An 18347-nucleotide genomic window follows, 5' to 3' on the forward strand; every position below is an offset into this window, starting at 1 on the left:
AATTAGAGCAGATTGCTCTCCTCAATGTCAGTGGGCCTCCTCCAATCAGTTAAAGGCCCAACTAGAACAAAATGTCTGACACTCCAGTTAGCAAGGGAGAACTCCTCTTGCCTGTTTGAGTTAGGACATCAGTCTTTTCCTGCCTTTGGACTCAAACTAAAACACTGGCTTTTCAGGGCGCCTGGGTAGCTCGTCAGTTAAGTATCTGCCTCTGGCTCAGGTCATGATCTGAGGGTCCTGGGATCAAGCCCTGCACCAGGCTCCCTGCTCAGCAGGGAGTCTGCTTCTCCCACTCTCTCGTGCTCTCTGGCTCTCTCTCAAATAAAATGTTAAAAACAAAAACAAAAACAAAAACTGGCTTTTCTTGGGTCTCAAAACTTCCACCAGCTTTTGCATTGGAATTTATACCACTGGCTCTCCTGGTGCTCAGGCCTTTGGAATCAGACTAGAACTACACCATAAGATCTACTGACTGGCTGACTGGAGATCTTGAAACTTCTTAGCCTCCATAATCACACAAGCTAATTCCTTATAATAAATCTCTTTACACAGACACACACAGACACACACACAGACACACACACAGACACAAACACACACATACCCTATTGCCTTATTGATTCTGCTTCTCGGGAGAACCCTAGTACACTCCTTAACCTAAATTAACCTGCAATTCCAAGATACCTCTGAGAAAGAAACACTACAGAATCATTAAGTGGAAAAGGTACAGGAAACAGCAAAAGGAGCCTCATGTCCTCTATCAGAGCAAAAAAAGTGAAGAAAATTTCAGATAACTGAGACTGACACTATTTGCTATTCTGTGTTTTGAAAAGGTAACTCCCTATCCAGTACTTTCTTTCTGACCCTTTGTGAGCTACTCAGATCCTTTCTGGTTCTCTAGCTTTCTATTTGTAGTAAAAACACAACTGTTTGTCTGGCATCTCCAGAATGAAAGGAATGAAGTTATAAAAGTAATTTCTGGCTGTCATAATTTTTCTGAGACAGTGGACACTGTTCTACTTGAAAACTACAATGTGTTCCAACTTCAGCATGGCCTTTCTCCATCTATGCAGTGGCAATTAAATATTCAGAATATACCTCTCACCCCTCCCCCCCACCTAAGCTTCTTGACCCCAGTGCCCCCCACCCTCAAAACCAATGTGTAGCAGGCTACACATCGATACCCATAGTAAATAGCTCACATTCTCCAAAGAAATGATCTCTGCAGAGGTATAACATGAGAGGCAGAGGAGAAAACATCTTTTATTTCCTCTGGGTCTAACATGAATCATACCTTTTGGTCACAATTTTAGAGGCAGGCTGTTAATTCAGCAAGCCACTCTCCCACTGTCTCTCTTCCCTCCCCTACTTCTTTATCCTCTGCCAAAGTACAAAGATATCTCTAACCCCTTTCCCTCGCCCCCAAAACCAGTGTATGATAGTCAACAAAAACTGAGGAAAGACTCCTAGCCAAGAAAGACACTCATAAAGAGTGGCCTTCTTGTTTGAATCATTCCAAACTATGAAGGGCTGATGTGACCAGACAAATGGAGCCCCATCACCCTCTATGGTGCGCTAACAGTGGTTACATGCCCCCATCATTTCCTTTTGAGACTCTAAAGTTCCAACAACATTCTTGATCTTCTTCATTTATTCAACTTTAAACACTTAAATGCTTCAAAGAGCATGTGCATGTGCAATGAGACACTGTTAGGCTGAAAATAGAAGGCCCACCTCTCCAAGGCCAAGCTGTTTCGGGCATGATCACAACAATCAGTTTGATACCAAGTACAACCAGAACCAAGCAGAACAGAAAGATTTCAGAGATGATAAAAGGGCTTAAAAAATTAAAATGAGACAATGTGAAATCTCAATTCCTGAAGACCAATGAATTACTAAAAACAGTGAATTGGCTGTAGAAGCAGTAATAAAGTAATTCTATTTCTGAGGGAAATTATTTTAAGGTCCCTATGACAAAAGGCAGTAAACAATGAGTTGGGGGTCATTAAAGAAACCTCAGAACCAAAGATTTCAAATACCTGTCCTTCTGTGCCTGTATGCTGCCCAACTCATTTCCAAAAGGGAACCAGAATCAGATTCCCAACAACGTAAGATTCCTAAGATATGTCATGTTGGCTTCTGCAGAAACTGCACCTTGTGAAGTAGTCTTTAAAAATTAAAATGAGAAAATCAAAGAGTACAATGATCGGCCACTTGCTCCTCCCCACTGTAATTTTTCTTTGATTTTCTGAGGATTCAAAACAAAACAAAATCATTAGTCTCAGATTCCTGAGTTAATCTGATCTTGCTTTGTGGCTTATGTGGCCAAGAGTAGATGCTTTTGTACAATTAAAACAGAAAGACTTTATATCAGCAGGACTTTAGGACTGTGGTTCCACTGCATCTACTATAATTAAATACACTAATGGTAGGGTGGAAGTTAGAGAAGGAGGTGGAAACATCCACTACAAGAGAACATGACAGATAGTGGGACCCTAGCTAGACTTTAAGGTAAAATGATTCTATTCTGGCAGGGGAAACCCACATAATCAAGTTTCACACTTATAAAAGTATCACTCTGAATTCAGGAATAAGAGGCATTTGGTTGTAGATACAATTCCATCTGCAGATACTAACTTTAAATTTGGAGAAGAAAAACACTCACTGCATTAATATTATGGGTTGGGGTTTCTTATGCAATTCCTAAATCCACCTACTATTTTTTTGTTTTGATACAATTGACAGCTGTGATAAGAAGACTACCACAGCCCTGGCTCAGATGCAGGCTTTAGCTTCAGAAAGTCCATCGGTCATGTAATTGGCTGTCACTGCTGTATCTGTTGCTTGCAGAGGCTTCAGAGCTCTGGGTTTGCCGAGTAGAGTCCTCACCATTTAAGCTCTTCCTACATACAGGACACGTGTCATGCTGAAACAGAAAGATGTCCATGTAAATAGCCTGACCTGAGAAGCTGGAAGTGCTAAACACTTAAGAAACCCTGAGAGCTGGCAGTAGAAAAACAGAAAGGGCATGTATTCTCACACAGTGCATGCTGGACTCAAAGGTATAACCCAGGACATCTCCCAAACGAACTTTAAACAAAAATGACAGAATTCTAGGCCAGCAATTTAACAACAGCTACCACACATCACCAAACAGAACTAACCAGAAACAGTATCTGGGGGCGCCTGGGCGGCTCAGTCACTTAAGGGTCTGCCTTCGGCTCAGGTCATGATCTCAGGGTCCTGGGATGGAGCCCCACGTCCAGGCTCCCTGCTCAGTGGGGAGTCTGCTTTTCCCTCTCCCTCTGCCCCTCCCAACAACCCCCTCCTCCCACTTATGTGCTCTCTCTCTCTCAAATAAATAAAATCTTTAAAAAAGAAAGAAAGAAACAGTGACCTGATATGGTCTAGAGCAGCGGTCAGCAAACTTTCTGTGAAGGGACTGGTAGTAAATATTTTAGACTTCACAGGCCACACCACCTGTGTCACAACCACTCAACTCTGCTGACATGGCACAAAAGTAGCCACAGACAACTGTAAACAAATGAGCGTAGTTGTGTTCCAAGAAAACTTCATTTACAAAAACAGGTGGCAGGCCCGAGACCTGTGGGCTATGGTCTGGTAACCTCTGGTCAGAGAAATTCCAAACACGTAGTGATCTAAAAAACAGTAATGACGCCAGTAGGAATTAGCCAGCGACTAAAATCTGCTCTGCTTGGCTCTCCATGAACTCCAAACCATCCCCCCACCCCGAAGAGATGTGACTGGCAGAGATGGCCCAAAACACACGACAGCTGTCTGTACTCACCAGTTCTAACCACGGTACAATACAACTGCTGTGGAAGAAGTGGTTGCAGGGTAACTGCCGGACTTCCTCATCAACTGTGTAATCTTCTTTGCACACTGGACACTCTAAACCCATATCTGTTGGAGGAGGAAATGCCTTCTAAAGTAAGCGAGCAAAAAGAAAGAAGAAAAAACTAGCCCACTGTCTTTTAACCAAAGGAATGCCTACAGAAAAGATACAATTAAGTGCATCCTAGGTGGAGGAGGTAGGAAGCAGGAATTTTATTTCAAAATGGGGGAGGAGGTGGTAGTAGACAGGGACATGAATGGGCTTAAGTAAGGCCTACAGAGAAACTATGTAAGGTCTACTTTTCAATGTCAAGACTTGGAAAAAAATAAACCGGGGCTTAGATTATCTGTTAAGTAAAACAGGAAAAACATCTTCCCAGACCTTCTGGCAGTTTCTACTTAGTAAACACAGGCAGTCTGTCCACCACAACCAAGGGATGCATCTCGGCAATCTTAGCAGCTCCCAGTCAGTGTCTCAAGCCACTTTTACCCTGCTATTTTCCACATTTCGCATCCTCTTTCAGAGTGGTTGTCCTAAAGCCCTCTGTACAGGTTGGTAATTAAAAGCTGTACCAGGAGGTGGTGCTGCAGAATTGCAAAGCCCAAGGATAGCTCAGGTTCCAAGTCAAGACAAGAAACACTCTTTATGAGGAAATGCCTACAAGCTAAATTGGGAGTACGAGGCAGCAAAGTCAGAGTTTCCCAAGTCTGGCTAACGATACCAGCTAGTGTCTCTCTCCAGTGGCCAGGGCGTGCTACGTGCCCACAGCAGTCAAGGACCTGGAGTGAGTACCACCTAACAGATTTACTCCTTCCTCTCCACTCTTCCCTAACATCTTTACCTCAATTCTAGCTTTAATAAAATTTAGGCTGTCTATTGGAACAGCCTCCCAGGTAGTATCCTTGATCCTAGCCTTCAACCCTCCAAATTTACCTAAGCTTTGCAACCAGCTAATTTTCCCTAATACTAGCCTCATAGCAATTCCCAGCTCATCTTTACTTGGGATTCCCAGCTGGTACCTCAAAATCAACAAGTTCAAAATTAAAAATATCACATCACTTCCATACCCAAACCAGGGCCTGCTCACCATTCTCCCACCCCTGATAGATGGCAGCACCAGCTCTGCAGTTCCCAAGCTGCAAAACCTTGAGGCCTCTTTGACCCTTTATCCTATTATGCAATCAGTGATAAAAGCCTTTATTCAAAGCGATATTGAGTCTACTCTTCCATATTCAGTCTACCCTTCCGTCAGCACTGCCACCATTACCTGCACCCCACCTAGATGTTGTAGCAGCCCCTTAAATCCCTGCTTCTGCTTTCTTGGCCTTCCACTCTATCTGAGATACTACCTCCAAACTAATCTTCCCTAAAGACCACCTAAATTCCTTCAATCCTCCACTTGGGGAACTATGAAACTTGCCTCCTATCTAAAATATCCAGCCCTTGGGGTGCCTGGGTGGCTCAGTAGTTAAGCATCTGCCTTCAGCTCACGTCCTGATCCCAGGATCCTGGGATCCTAGGATCGGGCCCCGCATCGGGCTCCCTACTCCGCGGAAAGCCTGCCTCTCCCTCTCCCACTCCCCCTGCTTGTGTTCCCTCTCTTGCTCTCTCTGTCAAATAAATAAATAAAATCTTTTTAAAAATAAAATAAAGTAAAATAAAATATCCAGCCCTAACTACTCTGCCAGTTTAAAGGTCTACACAGACAGGCCCCTTCCTAACCAGTCATGCCTCCCACTACCCCCAAACCAGACACTATTTCAGGGCTAATAAAGTCACTCTCCTTATACCTGATTCTGACACTATGTCCATGCTGACATTCTCACATTGGTTCATACTTTTCCTTGAACAGAATGACCTCTCTAAGATGGCCTATCCTGTCTTTAAAAATCTTCTCCAACTTAAACTGGAATTTGTGGGGAAAGAAACTCTTAGTTCAAAATAGTGCTCCTTGTCACTAAATTCCTTCAGTGCTTAAAAATAATATCTATGTCTCAAGTACCTAACTGTATCTGACAGAGTAAATATGAAACAAATTCCCAGCCTCCCATTTTTTTCCTTTCTCTGTATCATCTGCTCAATACTGTTTTTTATACTGTTTTCTAATCATTTAGTTGAGTTTTGCTTCCCCTGGTAAGCTCTTCAAGAAATCAAGTCTTATCTTGTACCTCTTTGTTTCCTGCAAGGCACCTAGAAAAAGGACATGGTGGCTGTTGAGGAAATACTTGCTGGCTGATAAAAGAAATTCTCTGCTTTCAACATTTGCAGGCCCTGCTCCTGGGCCCCAGGGAATCTATATACTTGAACATTTACCAAGGTCATAATGACTCCACAAAACCTCAAAGCATGGGTTCTACTTCTGCCCTGAGCACACACTGTGTATCTACTTTGTTAAAAAAAAAAAAATAGTAATAGGGCGCCTGGCTGGCTCAGTTGGTTAAGCGACTGCCTTCGGCTCAGGTCATGATCCTGGAGTCCCTGGATCGAGTCCCGCATCGGGCTCCCTGCTCAGCAGGGGGTCTGCTTCTCCCTCTGCCCTCTTCCCTCTCGTGCTCTCTGTCTCTCATTCTCTCTCAGATAAATAAATAAAATCTTTAAAAAAAAAAAAAAAGTTAATAACCAAAAAGGAGCATTCCAAACATAAAGAAAAACAAAAAAAACCCTCCCTCATCTCCATAAGATTAAAGTCATATAGATTTGCACGTACTAAAAACATAAGATGAAGTCTGTAACTTTCTGGACTGTCCTTTGTCATAATAATTTGCAACTATATTAAAAACAGGGGCTCCTGGCTGGCTCAGTCTTGATCTCAGGGTCATGAGTTCAAGCCCCACACTGGGCATGGAGCCTACCTCAAAACAAACAAAAAAACATATAACCCTTTACCAAATGGTTTTTCCCTGGAGCTCTCTCTTCTTCATGAAAGACAGTGCAACCCCAGCAACTGTCCTAACTTAGACTTGAATAAAACTCTCTTCCTTTCTCTTTATAATTTAAAAAAAAGGTTTGTCCACTCCGCATTGACGTGACTAATCCTAAAGAAAAGGTAGGCATCTTCCATATATGACACCCCTGTAGGAATTTTAGGAGGGCTATAGCTTTAACTGAAGATCCTTAGTATAGGAAGGTGCTGGGATTTTGAACAGAGATCAGAAGCTGACAGAATAAGTATAGAACTGAACCTACCAACTTGTTCCTGAGTTACTGTCACTGTTGGAAGAGATGTGATCTTTTCCTTGTCAGCTGGGGGAGGCCCTGTGTTTTCCAGTTGTCCTAAAAGCTACAAAAAAAGGAAAAAGAAAAAGAAGAAGAAGTGGCAGATATCCCACTATCCCTGGGGAGGGAGCTGCTCCAGCTGAGAACAAACAGTACATATATTAGAAATGTTAGTTGCTCTTATTTCTGCAGGGCTCTGAGAGGCTTGGGTTTCCCCTCCCTTTCCTGCTGCCAGAACACTCATAATTCCTTTACAATTTCAGAGTGACATTAGTATAAGTCTACAGACAAACCTATCATTGCAAGGTCCACCTCCAGGCATAAAGCAACTTCAGAGGCAGCATAAGCGTTATGATGTCAGGAATAAAACTACAACTGAACAAAAAGTAATACTTAACTGGTCTAAAAATTTCATTCTGCTGGAAGAAAAAAAAGGGTGGGAGTATGGAAAATAGCATAAAGTACGCCAAGAAATAGGTAAATTACTGCCTATGAGAAGATTTGGATATAAATGACATGCTTTCTATTCTCAGCAGTCCACAAGGGAAATGAAAAACCAATTAAATTAAAATAAACATAAATAAGTGGAAGCAATTACATATGGCATGGGAATACCTTTTTCTCTGCTTCCTTCCCCTACTTTGCTCCATCTAGCAGAAATCCCTGCTTCAACATGTGAGGAGACCCTCCTTTTTTGTGAAGCACCTGTTAATAGGTTCCTCATAGGACTGAACAAGAGGCCAAAAATACAAAATACTGTTTGTTACAGGAGAAGTCTTTTCTTCCTATGGAGGTGAAGCCATCTTCTAGAAAGTCCCTAGGACCTAGAAGGTACATGGATGCTAAACTAAACCAATAAGCCATTTATCCCTTCAGTAAAATGGAAACCCACAAGCTCAAAATATTAGGGAAAGCAGAGTGACTGCCATTTCAGAAAGTAGCAGAAGGAAAGCAGGAAGCCTGTGGAACCATGAGACACACTGAACAGACACCCTCAAAAGGCAGCTCCTCACCTGGGTTACAATGGCATCAAGCCCTGTCTGACCCCAGGCATAGTCCCCAGGGTTGGAGTGCAGCATCCCGCTCCTATACATGAGATGAGACAGACAGCATTAGATGGAGTGACCAGGCTCTGCCTTACACCACAGAAAAAACTGGCAGATCCTGCTCTCTCTCAGAGCTGGAAAGTCACTACTTCTCTAAAATCAAGTGGCAAAGAATTTCTCAATATTTTTAAGGTCAAACAGATTATCTGGAAGTAGTCTCTTATTCTCTTAAGTAAGGAATTTTTACTTAATTGAATAGAACATAAAATGTGAAGCTACCTAAAATACCACATGACACACCGAGCAAAAAGAGTGACTCCTTGCCTATTGGCTAAGAAAAGTTTGTCTTCTAACTGTGCCCATTTACAGTAAACATAGATGGAGCTGCTTTTTAAGGAGCGTTTTCCCTTTGTGACTGGCAAAATCGATAGCAGACTTCCTTCATTCTAAGAGGCTGCCCATGGTCCTCGACAATGAGGAGCTTTCAAGTAGAAAAACAGCCACAGCAGTCTTTCTGAATCACAACTTAGAGCAATTACAAAAGGGACTTGGCAGCACCTCTTTCTAGAGCTGCTGGTGCACTACCCCGGATGACAGATGTCCAGACTCTTTGGCTAGAACATGTTAAAAAGAAACGAGAGGCTGGAAAATAGGGTAACCGTGTGGAAGGACTGAGGTCCCTCTGAGCAAAGGAGCCTTCTGGGGCAGAGTCAGAAGTGGCATGTAATTGTCCAGAAGAGAGGAAATTCCATCTTAACCCCTACCGTACTTAAGTGTCACTCTGATACAGAATTACAGCCTTTGTTTCTTCTGACAAACCTTCTTACTTTGAGAAAAGGAAGTTAAGCAACATGTTTTTAATTTCAGAAATTCTGAAAGAATAACATCTTCCCGTATGATCTAGAAAAGAAACCTGTAAGTCCAGATACCAGGCCTGGCGGGGACCATCTCATTTCCCTCTCAACACAACTCTCAGACCAGAAAATGAACCAAAACCGACACATCCAGTGCCTGCACACCCTGGGGGACCAGGACGGCCCTCAGGAGACTGAGCAATAAAAACGAAGTTCTGATTAAGTTTGGGCTCAGCAAATAAAAGCAATCTAACAGTCTGTGAATCAAATCTTTATACTCACCTATGCAGCTCCTACTTTGTCGCAGTGGTACAGATACCTAACATGCTGCAACTCCAGCAAAGTAAGACAGAGGGCAATTAGTTACTTACCAGGAAAAAGGATGTGAGGATCCAGGAACTGCAGAATTTGCAAAGAATCCTGTAAAGATCTGTTGTATTATTCTGTTGAAGGAAAAAACAATTCGGTAAGACAACAGACTAATGAAAAGTATTCTACAGGTATCTGTGGCTGACCAATCATTGACTACTTCTTCAAATCACCATGGATTTTCACTAACCATTATACAGTAGATAATACCAGAAATCAGTCTGCTACCTAGTAAATTTTGCTATTATGGCTATCCTGCTGAGCTCTACAATCTTATGTATTTTTTTTTTTAAAGATTTTATTTATTTGACAGAGAGAGACACAGTGAGAGAGGGAACACAAGCAGGGAGAGTGGGAGAGGGAGAAGCAGACTCCCCGCTGAGCAGGGAGCCCGATGCGGAACTCGATCCCAGGACCCCAGGATCACGACCTGAGCCGAAGGCAGACGCTTAACGACTGAGCCACCCAGGTGCCCTACAATCTTATGTATTAATAGATTTTTTGTGAATTAGGCTCGAAAGGGACTGTATTACATGGTGTAGTTTTCACACTATGTTCCTTGGATCCCTGGCAGCAACATGAGGCTGAAAGGGATGCTAAATCAGTGGGATCTGGGCCCATCCTTTAACAACAGTAGTTCCATTTTTATATGTTTTACCCATTGGTTTCTATGTAAGATATTATTCAAAGAGCCCTGTAAAAAAATTTTTTGAGAATAATCCCATTTTACCAACATTTATCAACATGCTATATTAGCCCTCAAAAGGTGTTCCAATTGCCTATAACACAAACACATTCAAACACACACACACATACACACACACACACACCTGACACTTGTCATTCTGAACACTTAGGATGGCACATCTACCCAGTCCTTTTATTAGTGAGTTGATCTTTGTTACCCAAAGAGATAACGGGCAAAAGAAAAAGACTGAAGAAATTTTTCTCCTAGATCTCTTGTTTTGTGAATGATAACGCACTTTTTTCCTCCAGCTTTGCTGAGATATAATTGATATGATACGTACTTTTAACCCCCTGGTTCCCACTTTATTTATTAGGCCAATCAATATAACAATGGCAGTAGCCAATATTAGACTCTCCCTATTCCTCAAAGTTCAACAATAGCTAACTACACTATGTGTTTTGAAATATGTCCACAAAAAAATGTCCACAAATTATTTTATGATCCTATGAGTGTAGGCTTAGTGACTTAATTCTTCTTTTTTTTTTTAATTGAGGTATAATTCACATGAACATTCTATTAGTTTCAGGTTACAACATAATGATTCGTTGTTCGTATATATTGTAAATGACCACCACAATAAGACTAGTTAACATTCATCACCATACATAGTTACAGAATTTTTATTTTCTTGTGATTACAACTCTTAGGATCTACTTTCTTAGCAACTTGCAAATATGTAATATATTATTATTAACTATAATACTGTAGTTACCTATAATTAACTGTAATAAACTATAATATCTTTACAGTTTTGATTTGCATTTTCCTGATGATACAGTCACCATGCTGTACATTACATCCCCACTATTTATTTTATAACTAGAAGTTTGTACCTTTGGACCCCCTTCTATTTTGCTCACACCCTACCCCCTACCTCTGGCAACCACCAATCTATTCTCTTTATCAATAAGCTTTTTTTTTTAATTAAAATTCTACATATAAGTGAGATCTTATGATACTTGTCTTTCTCCATCTGACATATTTCACTTGTCACAATGTCCTTAAGGTCCATCCATGTTGTTGCAAATGGCAAGATTTCTTTTTTTTTTTTTTTTGCCAAGTAATATTCCAGTGTGTGTGTGTTTGGTGTGTATTTATACAAATCACATTGTCTTTATCCACTATCCATTAGTGGACCTTTGGGTTGTCCCCACGTCTTGGCTATTATAAGTAATACTGTAATGAACATAGGGATGTATATATCTTTTTGAATTAAGGTTTTCATCTTCTTTAGATAAATACCCAGAAGTGGAATTGCTGGGTCATATGGTAGCTCTATTTTTATTTCTTGAGGAACCTCCATACTGTTTTCCATAGTGGGGGCACCAATTTACATTCCCACCAACAGTTCACGAGGGTTTCCTTTTCTTCACAGCCTTGCCAACACTTGTTACTTCTTGTCTTTTTGATAACAGCCATTCTAACAGGTGTGAGGTGACATTTCATTGTGGTTTTGATTTATATTTCCCTGCACAGTTTCATGTACATTTTGGCCATCTGTGTATCTTCTTCAGAAAAACTGCTATTCAGATCTTCTGATCCATTTTTTAATCAAATTGGTTTTCTTTTTTTGGTATTGCATTACATGAGTCCTTTCTATATTTTGGCTATTAACCCCTTATCAGATTTGCAAATTCTCCCATTCAATAGGTTGCCTTTTCATTCTGTTGACAGTTTCCTTTGTTGTGCAAAAGCTCTTTAGTTTGTTAGCTTGTCTATTTTTGCTTTTGTTGCCTTTACTTTTGAGGTCAGATCCAAAAAATCATTACCAGACAGATGTCAAAGAGGTTATCGCTTATGTTCCCCTCTAAAAGGCTTATGGTTTCAGGTCTTATATTCAATTCATTTTGAGTTAATTTTTATGTATGGTGTAAGATAGTGGTCCAGTTTCCCCAACATCATTTGTTGAAGAAACTGCCCTTTCCCCATTGTATATTCTTGGCTCCTTTGAGCTTATTTCTAAGCTCTCTATTCTGTTCCATTGATTTAGGTGTCTGTTTTAAGCCAATACCATACTGTGACTTACTTCTTAACAATAGAATATGGCAGGATAATCTGTGACTTCCAAGATTAGGCCATAAAGAGCACTGTGCTCTCTCGAATCACTTTCTTTGGAAAAGTGCCATGTCAAGCAGTCCAGTAAAAGCCCACATGATAAGGAACTGAAGCCTCCTCCCAACAGCCAGAACAAACTTGCCAGAATATGAGTAATTCTCAGTTAATCCTTCAGATGACTTCAATAATAGCCAGTATCTTGACTAAAAGCTCATAAGACACTGGGCCAAAACCACCCAGCTAAACTGCCCCAAATTCCTGACCCAGTGAACTTATGAGATAATTAACGTTTGTCATTTTCAGCCACTAAACTCTAGTGTAACCTGTTACAGAGCAATAGATAACTAATTCAGATTTTGATACCTGGAAGTGTGTTCTGTTACAATAAAAACCTAAAATGTGGGAGAAGATTTAGAACCCAATAGAGGGTAAAAGTTGGAAGGACTCTGAGAAGAATATCAGTGAAAGTTTGAAGAGCCTTGAAGAAATAGTAGAAGTATGATCGCCTTTGAGGAATTTATGGTTGAGAACTTAAGTGAGAAAAATCTTCTTGGAAACTGGAGGGAAAGGGATCCTTGTTATGTAGTAGCAAAAGTTGTTGCCTGTCATAACACGTAAAGTTGAAGTTGTGGCTCATGAACTGGGGTAATAGTCTAGCTAACAAGATGTCCAGACAAGAATGCTAAAGGTACCTCTTAGCTGCTTCTTGCTGCTTATATTAAAATGCAAGAAGAGAAGGATAAATTAAAGGAAAGGATAAAGTTTATTTTTAAAAATTTTTTTAAAGTAATTTCTACACCCAACACAGGGCTCGAACTCACACCCTAAGATCAAGGGTCATGACATGCCCTTCCGACTGAGCCAGCCAGACACCCCTATGGGGAAGGATAGTTAAACAAAAAGGGAGTCAAGACTAAATAATTCTGAAAATTCCCTGCCGCTCCAGATGGTAAATGACACTAAAATTAAGAAATGGCTTCCAAGGAAAGATCAAATCCATGGCACTGCTGAAAGAAAATGGTTAACGAGGAAGCCTAGAATGCGGCTATAAAAATTCTTTGTTAAGACCTCAGAAAGATCTATATAGCCTAAAGAACTACTCAGTTAAACAAATGGGCTTCCAAGAAGCATAAGGGTATTATTAGTCCCCCCAAGGGCTGCCATAACAAATTCCCACAAACTATATGGTTTAAAAAGAAAGGAATTTAAGAAGTTTTAGAAGCCAGAGTCTAAAATCAAGATGTTGTTAGGGTTAGTTCCGTCTGGAGGCTCTGAGGGAAAATCTGTTCCATGCCCCTCTTCTAGTTTGTGGTGGTTCCTAGCAATCTTTCCTGTTTCTTGGCTTGCAGACACATTACTCTAATCTCTGCCTGGGTCTTCAGGTGACTTTCTTTCCTGTATCTTCTGTGTCCAAATTTCTCTCTTCTAAGAATACCAGCCATTGCAGTTGGGCCCACTCTAACCCAATATGATCTCACCTTAACTTGATTACATCTGTAAAGACCTTATGCCAAATAAAGTCACATTCACAGGTAGTGGGGGTTAGGACCCGAACATATCTTTTTGGAGGATAAAATTCTATCCACTGCAAGTATTGTCCCTCAGCAATCCCAGCAGAAGCCCAAGGGAGAAAGGAGATTATCTGGAAGAGATCTGTGGGTGTGGCATTTGTTTATGGCAGGAATCTCAGTAACATTCACAGGAGACCCTAAGTTTTAAAAAGAAACACTGCCAGGGCGCCTGGGTGGCAAAAAAAAAAAAAAAAAAGAAACATTGCCAGGTTACACTGAAAGGTACAGAGGCAAAACAAAATGAAAAGAAGCCCCTTGGGCCCTCAAAATTCTACTGGCAAGAAGCAGACTAAGAAAACTATGCAGCTGCAAATCTGGACTACTTTTCATGGAAAAGAAAAGATAACTCAGAGGCTGAAACCAAGAGCCTAGGAGGAGGAAACATGAGCCACCAGAGCAGCATTCCTGCGCAAAAGAAGAACTAAGTCCTAATCAAGAAACTTCCAACATTTATCCAGATAAAATCAGAACTGCTATGAATCAGTATGACTTCTTTGTGCCTCCCATTTTCTCCCTTTTTAAATAGGAATCTCTATACCTGTTTAGTACATGCCTGGTCCCATCACTGTATGTTGGGTGCATGAGGGGCAGAAAACTTGTTTCTTTAATTCATAGGTGTTCACATCATAAGAAGTTGTACTTGTGGAACTATAACCAAGGAGCCTCATCCACACTTGGACCTAACAACCTGGATTTCAAGTTGATGCTGTAAAGGGACAAGGCTTTAGGTGGGTGTTGGGAGGATGCGAGTATATTTTGCACATGAGAGAATCGTAAGTAATTTGTGGCCAGAGGGTGAAATATGGTAGTTTTAAAATATGTCTACAAGTTCTTTAATACTCCTCCCTTCAAGAGGTGGAGTTTAATTCTTCTCCCCTTGAATGTGGGCTGGACCTAGAGACTCACTTCCTACAGATAAAATATGGCCAAAATGACAGTATTCAGCTTCCAAGATCAGGATATAAAAGGCATTACGGTTTCTTTCCTTTTCCTTTCTCTCTCAGATCACTTTACTCTGGGGAAGCCAGCTATCAAGTTACGGGGACACTGAAGGAGCCCTATGCAGAGGTCCCCATGGTAAGGAATTATGGCCTCCTACCAATAGCCATGTGAGTGACTTATCTTGGAAGCAGATCCTCCAGCCCCAGTTGAGTGTTCGGATGCCTGCAGCCACAGCTGACATTTTGATTATAATCTCGTGAAACCCTTTACCAGAACCACCTAGCTAAGCTGCTCCCAAATTTCTGACCCTCAGAAACTGTAAGAAAATAAATGTCTGTTGCTATATGCTGCTAAATTCCAGGGTAATGTGTTACACAGCAATAAATAATATACCCTCCTTGCTTGCTACTAGCTAGAAGAGCAAATTACCAAATGCTTGAACTAACCAATAAGCAATGGCAATAATTAACTTTGAGAAAGAGCCTAGTTCCTGGCTCTAAAGCTGACCCTACATAAATGCTTGGAGTTGCCTTGCCAGGGACGCCTCAGCTGATGAGATGCTGATTCCCCTCTTTTGGCTGCTTACTCCCTGGAAGTCAGATGCTGGTTCCACATCTCTGTAGCAGAAACAGAGAGGCTGCTCAGGGTGGACTCAGTATGTTTAAGAGTTATTGTGAGGAGATTATCTTCAGCTGATACATGCAGTACTTACAATGAATTTTCTTATTGTTAGAAACATAAAATCCTGGGGCGCCTGGGTGGCTCAGTGGTTAAGCGTCTGTCTTCAGCTCAGGTCATGATCCCGGGGCCCTGGGATCAAGCCCCGCATCGGGCTCCCTGCAGAGATCGGGCTCCCTGCTCTGCAGGAAGCCTGCTTCTCCCTCTCCCACTCCCCCTGTTTGTGTTCCCTCTCTCGCTGTCTCTGTCACATAAATAAGTAAAATCTTTACCAAAAAAAAAAAACAAAAACATAAAATCTTGTCTTGTTAAAGTAATAGGTAGATAAAATAGGGTTGTGTGGGAGGGTGGTGTGCGTATTTAACCCACAGAAGAGAAAAATCAATCCACACAGTCTGGAGGGGAAGACATATGCTAAGACCAGATTAAGAGTCTTCATCCAGTTTCCAGAACTGTACTCTCTCTAGGTTTTCCTCCTTGTTCCTTGGTTGTCCTTTCTGTCTTCTCTGTTTATTCCTCTTTATCTTCCAAACTTCTAATCAATCAGGGCCTAGGGCTCAATTCTCTGAGCTCTTCTATTTTCTTTCGTTGACTCTTGGCAATTTCACCCAGTCTTTTTTTTTTAATTTATTTATTTGACAGAGAGATAGAGCCAGAGAGCACAAGTGGAGTGAATGGCAGAGGGAGAGGGAGAAGCAGGCTCCCGACTGAGCAGGGAGCCCGATGCAGGGCTCAATCCCAGGACCCTGGGATCATGACCTGAGCCGAAGACAGATGCTTAACCATCTGAGCCACCCAGGTGCCCCAATTTCACCCAGTCTTATATACAAGCCACATTTCCAAATTTTATCTCCACCCAAGACCTCTGCCTACTCAACCTCAACGCCTGAATGTGTAATAAGCACCTCACACTTATTGTGTCCCAAACTGAACTCTTAAATCTTCTCCCCCAGGGCGCCTGGGTGGCTCAGTTGGTTAAGCGACTGCCTTCGGCTCAGGTCATGATCCTGGAGTCCCTGGATCGAGTCCCGCATCGGGCTCCTTGCTCAGCGAGGGGTCTGCTTCTCCCTCTGACCCTCCCCCCTCTCATGTGCTCTCTCTTTCTCATTCTCTCTGTCTCAAATAAATAAATAAAATCTTAAAAAAAAAAAAATCCTCTCCCCCATATCTGTTCCTCCTAGTGTTCCCCATTTCAGTTGATGGTGACTCCATTTTTCAAGCTGCTCAGACCAAAACCTTAGTGCATCCTTAACTCTTTTTTTTCATCCACAACTCTTCTTTGTGTTACACCTCAAATCCAATCTGTCAGCAAATCCTATTATGCCCACTGTCAAACTGTATGTAGAATCCAACCATTTTTCATTACCTTTATCAAAGCCACTAGCATCTCTAGCTTAGATTAATGCAACAGCCTCTTAAATGGTTTCTCTGCTTCTGCCCTTGCCCCTGTACTCCCTGCAGCTCCCCATTCTATTCTCAACATAGCAGTTAGAATGATCATTTTAAGACTGAAGTGAGACCATGTCATTTCTCTGCCCTAAACTTTCTACTGGGTTTCTACTGCACCAGAATAAAAGCTCTTTCAGTAGTCTACCAGGCTCTACATGATCTAATACTCTCCTCCCCATCCCCACACCCAGCCAACTTCTCTGTGACCTTATCTCCTACTATTCCCCCTCACTTACTCTGCTCTAACTGGCCTCTCCTTGTTGGCACATTCCTAGCTCATTCCCTCACTTCGTTTATGTCTACTCAAATGCCTTCTCAATAAGGTCTTAGCTGACTATACTTTTTGAAACTTCACTTCTCCCATACTCCCTAATCTCCCTTCTCTGCCTTTTTTTTCCCATAGCATTTACTACTGCTTAACAGCCTACTGATTTAACTTATTTTGGTTGTCTGAGTTCCCCTTATTAAGCTCCACAAGGGCAATCAACTTTTGACTGTTTTGTTCACTACTGTACAGTCAATACCTGGAATAATACCTGGCAAAGTAAAATACAAATGTTTGTTGAATTAATTAAAAGACCCCAAGAGGGGGCCCAGAAATACACTGAAAGACACATATAATCTATTAAGATAAAAAAGGGGGATGATAAAGTAGGTACAGTACGATTCCCATTTCATTTATATAGATGTAGGTATCATATTTAAAAAGTTCCACAAGATTATGCATCAGGGTATAACTGTGGCTATTTCTGGGTAATGTTGCCTTTTTAATACAAAACAAAACAAAACACCCTAATATTTTTAAATAACCAAAAAAGTCAATTCTCAAAATGTGAGTAGCAGTCAGTGGTCAGAAAACTATGGTCTCATCGACACCTGGGTGGCTCAGTTAAGCGTCTGCCTTCGGCTCAGGTCATGATCCCAGGGTCCTGGGGTCGAGTCCCACATCGGGCTCCTTGCTCAGCAGGGAGTCTGCTTCTCCCTCTGCCTGCCACTCCCCCTGCTTGTGCTCGCTCTCCATCTCTCTGTCTCTGACAAATAAATAATTAAAATCTTAAAAAAAAAAAAAAAGAAAGAAAGAAAACTATGGTCTCAGAATCTCCTTCAGGGGAACGTATTTTTAAGGAAGCAAACCTTCATAGTAATCTGCCTTACAAAGTGACTCAGAGACAGCTGATCAAAACACCAGGCTAAAATGTAGCAATAAAAAACAAATGTTAAAGGAGTACAATACACTAAAATAAAGACAGGTCTTAATATAACAAGTGCAAAGTAATGGGTAGTAACCTCTATGAAGTCTGGAAAGTATGACTGTGTTAGTGTTGATCTAACAGAGACAAGGAAAAAGAACTGACAAATATAAATATTCTGCCATCCTAAAAAAAATTCTTTAAGGTGAAATATGAATAATTCCTTAGACTTGTCACAATCCAAATGAAATTTCTCCTAAAGACTATGCAATCTCTTTTGTTTATTCTGTACACACCAAGAAACTATCTGATTGCTTTTGATTTCTTGTTATCTGGGAAATTCAAAGACAGCACTACGCTAACAAGCAGAAAT

The 18347-nt window shown here is 41.3% G+C and overlaps 1 protein-coding gene across 3 annotated transcripts in view; it reads right to left on the reverse strand.

Moving 5' to 3' along the window:
- Window positions 1–1238: 1238 nt before the first annotated feature.
- Window positions 1239–18347, reverse strand: part of RNF115 (ring finger protein 115) — a 65930-nt gene continuing 48821 nt past the window's right edge. For all 3 annotated transcript variants that reach the window (XM_034989860.1, XM_034989861.1, XM_034989862.1), the window contains exons 5-9: window positions 9344–9415; window positions 8086–8158; window positions 7043–7136; window positions 3809–3924; window positions 1239–2926 (exon numbers count right to left, since the gene is read on the reverse strand). In XM_034989860.1, the coding sequence (XP_034845751.1) occupies window positions 2795–2926; window positions 3809–3924; window positions 7043–7136; window positions 8086–8158; window positions 9344–9415 (487 nt within the window). In that variant the 3' untranslated portion in view covers window positions 1239–2794. The remainder of the gene's footprint in view (window positions 2927–3808; window positions 3925–7042; window positions 7137–8085; window positions 8159–9343; window positions 9416–18347) is intronic.

The sequence above is a fragment of the Mirounga leonina genome, unplaced genomic scaffold (assembly GCF_011800145.1).
Source record: "Mirounga leonina isolate KUSES-001 unplaced genomic scaffold, KU_Mleo_1.0 Mir_493, whole genome shotgun sequence".
Classification (NCBI taxonomy): domain Eukaryota; kingdom Metazoa; phylum Chordata; class Mammalia; order Carnivora; family Phocidae; genus Mirounga; species Mirounga leonina.